The sequence below is a fragment of the Colobus angolensis genome, unplaced genomic scaffold (genome assembly GCF_000951035.1).
Source record: "Colobus angolensis palliatus isolate OR3802 unplaced genomic scaffold, Cang.pa_1.0 Scaffold133, whole genome shotgun sequence".
Lineage (NCBI taxonomy): Eukaryota > Metazoa > Chordata > Mammalia > Primates > Cercopithecidae > Colobus > Colobus angolensis.
In genome coordinates, this window is record NW_012114411.1 from 4,576,969 (window position 1) to 4,582,968 (window position 6,000).

The following is a 6,000-nucleotide window of genomic DNA, read 5'->3' on the forward strand; positions in this document are numbered from 1 at the left end:
TGTACCCAAGTGCAGAGGTGAAATTAAGATCTGCCAAACTTTTCGTGTATGAAATTGAAGTTTGAATTAGTAATGGATCTTGCCTTCCTTAAAAATTTAAATAATGTAACCCAATTATCCATGAACTGCATTATAGTGAGTTGCTTTTGCACTCTGAATATTAAAAACCCATGGAGAGAATTCTAAGCAGTTATGCTTCATGCCAATTTCTGTTTAATTCCAATATACATGTTTCAGTGTGTTAAGTGATAGCGGACAAAGGTTATTAGAGCCAAAATGAAATAAATTCAGCTAAATGAAAATAAAGTATTCTATCCTAAAACAGGACTATGCTAAGTAGACTTCTCTTTTTATAATAAGGTTTTACTTAAGTTTGAATTCCTCAGGACACAGCATTACTTTTCTTGTCAAGAGTTCTCATACTCAATTATTTCCTAGTTTTAGAAGGACTTAACTTATCATAAATGGCTGTTTTTCCTGATTAGGTCTGAAACTATCCATTTTAAAACACTTAATCCTATGTATACAATTTCATATCACATTACACAGTACCAGAGATCACAGAGAAGTCTTTCTCATTTTCACATTTTATAGCTCAGAACCAGGGTAAACCTGAGCCATGAACCTCATCGCAATTTTTCAATTTCTTGTTTTCATATTACTTACTATATATATATATATACACACACACATTATGCACACCATTTTGACAACTATAGCTTCTACAGTTCTAGTCTTCCACGTAAACAAGGCTATAGAAAGACTTAGTTTGACATCCTGGCTGAGTCAAATACCTCAACTGGACCTCTCATCTTAAAAAACGAGGATAACTACATTTGTTCTTTGCTATCTTTCAGGGTTGTTGCAAAGGTTAGGTAAGATTTTCAAAAGCTGTAAAATATAGTATAAATATATTATGATAGACACTTTGAAGTATTTGAATAAAACAAATTATATATTCAAAGTACCAAGGAATTAATTTTGTCATATATGCTTACCAATTACGAATTACAAAATATTGGCTGTTATGCAAATCATAATTTAGGTATGTTGAAGAAAGGAAAAACCTACATAACAGAATGTTAAAACCTTCCAAAAACAAAAAAATATTTGAAACGATATGATCCACAGTATTAACTTCACTTCGGAAGAAAAATTAACGATGCTGGTGTTCTCATTTTATTACTTTGATAGAATAGTAAATCACATTAAAATAAATACCCAAACATGCCTTTAAACCTTAAATTAACCCAAGTGTATTAACTCCTAATATATTTTATATTTATATTTTAATGGATCCCTCATTTTTCCTAAGTTATTTGTTAAATCTCATTTTTTTTTTCATATTATGTAACAAAAATTGTGCTACACTGAAAGCCCAAAACTCTAATTTCAATCAACTACACCTACATGCCCCTCTTCCCCTGGGTAAAAAGAAAAAAAAAAAAAAATCCACCCACTGCACTGCTACAAATAGTGAAAATAAATATCTCTCTTTCTGACTAGTCTTTAGGAGAAACAATAAAATAACTGGAAGAAGGAAAATAATTGGAAGAAGGAAAAATGGCTTCTAAGAGTTTACACTCTCCATCAGGCGTCAGCAAACTACAACCCTCATCTGCTTTCATGTTTTGGAATGCAGCCACACCCATACTAACTATGGCTGCTTTTGCTGCAATAGCATTGATGAACTGAGAGGCAATAAAAAGGCCACTCACCCTTTAAAGAAGTTTGCCAAACACTGAGCTAAGCAATCAATATTGAAAAGAAAATAAATTCCAAATAAGTCAAAATGGTTTTATTTATACAAGAAATACTACTTCTGTCAGGTCTAGCTGATTCTTATTTTGGTTCTGTTGGCGTGTGGTCAGTCTGCCCACTTCTTACCATCTCCAGTACCACTACTCCTGTCCAAGATGGCATCTTTTCTCCCCTGGATTGCTGCGACTGTCTCTTCTCTGATCTTGTCATCCCAATCCACTACAGTCTATCCTCAAACACAGCAGGCAGATCAATCCTTTAAAAGCTTGTCAGGTGGTATCTCTCCTTTGCTCCAAACCTTCGAAGGACCCCCGCTTCATGTACAAGATGAGCAAAAGTCCTTCTAATAGCCTAGACAGCTTTACATGATTTGGGCCATTTTATTTCTTATATCATCTTTTATTATTCTCCTTTTCCTTTATTCCCTCTCCTGCCACACTAACTTCCTCCTTGTTGCTGGAACAGATCAAGCGTAGTTTGTGTGAAGTGTTTTGTAACTACCATTTGTTCTGCCTGGAGCACTCTTTCTTCTGACTTCTGCATGACTAGCAGAGTTGACTCCAAGTGTTGGCTCAAACCTCATCTTAAAATAAGGCCTGCCCAGGACACCCCACCCAGAACTCCATATCTCCTCATCTTCAAACTATTTATTGTACATGTGTAATTTATGCTACATTATATTTACTGTTTGTCTTCCCTCCCACCCTACTGACTCTCAACTGTAAGAGCTTGGAATACTGGTATAGTTTGTGGGAAGGGAGAGGATAAATAGTGCTAATGAGCTAAGGAAGTGAAAATTATATGCTACTCTTTAAAAAGTACTATAGGCAATTGAGCAGGAGGGAAGCAGAGAGGAGAATAAATTTTCAAGTTAAAATAAAACCCTGCCAACTTTAAGCCCTTAAATTACATGGCTTATTGCCTTTAAAATTAAAACTGCCCAAAAAAAGAAAACGAAAAACACCCCACATTTTTTTTAAAACGAACAGGATTTGTAGAAGAGAATTATCTAAAAATGTCAAGCCAATTAAAAACAACTATGTGCCACTCCTGCAGCTTATTGTTTTAGCAACCATATCAAAAGAATTTAAGTTGATCAATCAATATAATTTCATAGATGAAATATCTCTAGATATAACTGTATAAATATTCACGCCAAACATCTTACACCTGTCTCTTGCTTCCAGAAGACTAATGAGACTGCAGTTGTCAATTGGAGACAGTCACAGACTATGAAATAAAGCCAGAGTTGATGTCACATTAGTAATGCAGCAAAGCAGTGTCTTGTGTCTACTCCCATAATCCCAAAGGACTGCCACAGCAATATTTAGCAATGGCCTCAAAGAACAAACAAATGAATACAACAGTTAACATACCAAAACCAATAACAGGACCCCTCTGATTCAGAGGTGATAACTTCAAAAATATATGTTTGGTTGCCTTAAAATCTTAATCAGTGTAAGGCCTTGAAGACTTACATATTCAAAATATAACTAACTGCACTCTATAAACGAAAAAAGAAAGAAATCCTTTATTTTGAAATGGTACTGACGGAACTAATCCTGTTCAAGAATTTCTGCATGATTAAAGGTGGCAGAGCATTCTAATAAGTCATTATAAAGTCCTATTGAGAATAATGATTATCCATCAAATAAACAACTAATTGTAATTGTTGGGAAAAAGCCAAAGAGTGAATTTGGCTTAGTCTACAATTAAAATAATTTAAAATAAATATAAAATTATTTTTTAAAATAATATAAAAAGAGCTACCATATACTGAGTGTTCACTATATGTCAGATAGTGTGCTAAGTGCCTACATTATTTACATGGCCTTTAATCCTCACAACAACTCTGTAAGGTCTATTATCCGTACTTTACAGAGAAGGAAACTGAGGCTTAAATAAGTTAAATTGCATGAACCTGAATCTATTCCAAAGCCTGTGCTCTTAACCATTACTGGAACTGCTGCCCTGAATCTTCCTTGCATTTGCATTACAGTATAAATATAAACAGGGCTGAATATTATCTTATTCTATTCTGTAAAATGTTTTATCAATGTTAACTGATTACAATGGAAGTAAATTTTTTCTTAGTCCTTCACAGTATTTTAGAGCTGTTTACTATTAGAATAAGTAAGTCAAAGTGGGAAGTGTTAAAATAAAATCTCCCTCTAAGGTGCCCAAGATTAGGTAACTGACATAATAGCCCAGGTCATTACATGTAGGGTTTGGAAACTCAAAGGAAGATAATAAAAACAGAGGTGTATTAGGAATTGAGACCTGGAATCCATTCCCAGTTCTATCAATTTGTGCAAGTTTGGCCCAGTCATTTACCTTCACAACTAATTGTTTTCATCTGCAGAGCAACAGTGAGGAACTAAAGATCCCAACTTATAATACATCATAATTGTAATTTTACCAGCTCTTAAAACAAACATATCTGGGAGGGAAAGAGAGATTATGTAAATCTTGAATTTTTTTTACAAGATACACGTTTTGAAATAGGGGTTTATATTTACTATGCCAAAATTCCCCCCAGTCTATTTCGGGAACAGGTGTTCTCTAAATAGATGTTTTAATAATAATATTGTTTTACATACATAAATTATTGATCCTTTTGACTCAAGGTTATGCTTTTAACCTCATCATCATCTTTCCTAAGTCACCTTTAGGAATGTGTCAGTTGTTTGCCTATCGAAACTTAAGAATTAGGGATAGTTACCAGTATAAAGCGCCCAGCCTGTTACGGTGCAGGAATTCAATAAATACTTCTTTTATTTCATTATTATTTGTACTAAGACTCTTTATATAAGTAAAAATCCTGTCTGGGTTACAAGTATACCGATATAGGAAGTACTATGATCCATATTCCTTTTTTAACAGTGACAGATAATAAACCATATCCAAAACTGGGATACTTTGGGCCAAGAGTATACTTTTTAGCAAGCAACAGTGTTTACACACAGAGTACCACACCTTACCACATAATGACAATACAAATAAAAAACTGCTTTTTGAATTAGCCACTTGGACTTTCCCGTGGACGTCCCTCCTTCTCACCAAAAATAGACCAACTACCACCAATAGAAGCTCTGTTAGGGGGTAAAGATGGGGAAGGCCACAGCACCCTTTGAGAAAGTGGCACCGGGACACGGGGCGCACTTTCCGTGTCACGCCCTGCAACCCAGCAAGGGGCCACCCCCTCCTCCTCCCCAGCCGAAGGGCAGCCCGGAGGATGGAAGAGGCGCTGCGGGTATTTAGTGGCAGCTGTAACCTTTCTCCTACTCAACCTCTCCCCACCAAGGCAAGGCAGGGCGTGTCTATAGAAAGTCCAGCTTCAGCGCTGAGCACGGCGACTGGAACAGAGTGCGGGGCGCGCGAGGGGCTGGAGCGAGAGGCGTCACACGCGGAATCTCGCAGGGCAAAGGAAGCAGCGGCTGTAAGTGAGAGAGCCCCGCCAGGGTACCTTGCGTCCAGCGGCAGAAAATGGTGTCCGAGAGACCGGGGCTGCTCTTGGTGCCCCACACCAGCTCCATCAGCTCTTTAGTCAGTTCGGACATGATGGGAAACGAGCGGGCGGGTCTTCGCTTTGCGGACTCCTGCCCCGGAACATGGGGAAGGGGCAACTCCAGAGACAGCGGCTGTGGGACGGCGGCGGCAAACGAGTTGGAAGGTGAGGCAGGAAGAAGGAGAAGGGGCTGAGAGCCACTTGCAGAGACCGCGCCTGTCAAGCCAGGTCCGGGCAGCAGCGAGTTTTCCGTACCGGAAGTGCTAGTGCCACTTCCGACTCCTCTTTAACTCCCGCCCCTTAGAAGCTGAGGGCCCGGAAGTGCCCTCCCCGGAAGTGAAATTGAGGCGGAAACAGCCACGGAAAGCGGTGGAAGTAGCTTCTCTTCTTTCTGAACCGTCTGCGACCCTTTGGTGGGGTGGTAGTTTTTTATTGGGAGGAGACGTCGGCGTATTTCTAACCTCCAGGAATACCTCCTTCCTCTAGGCACTGCTGTGGGCTCAGCTGGAGGCTCTGAGGCCCAGGCCCTAGGAACTAGAACATATGCCCCTTGCTTGTATTTTACAATATTAATTTTGTAAAACTAGAACTATAAGGAAATGGTTGAGTCACAGTGCGGTAACATCCTTGCCTTTTTAAGGCACTTCTCATAAGCTGGAGGCTGTTCACCTCTGTACTTCAATAAATCAAAGTCAGACCAACTAGTACCTGAAAACATGGCAAAGAATGTG

The 6,000-nt window shown here is 38.5% G+C and overlaps 1 protein-coding gene across 1 annotated transcript in view; it reads right to left on the reverse strand.

The window, feature by feature from the left end:
* FAM188A (family with sequence similarity 188, member A) overlaps positions 1-5,551 on the reverse strand; it is an 81,484-nt gene extending 75,933 nt beyond the window's left edge. Inside the window, exon 1 of the mRNA XM_011934277.1 lies at positions 5,228-5,551. Within this exon, the coding sequence (XP_011789667.1) occupies positions 5,228-5,321 (94 nt within the window). The 5' untranslated portion in view covers positions 5,322-5,551. The remainder of the gene's footprint in view (positions 1-5,227) is intronic.
* Positions 5,552-6,000: the final 449 nt, after the last annotated feature.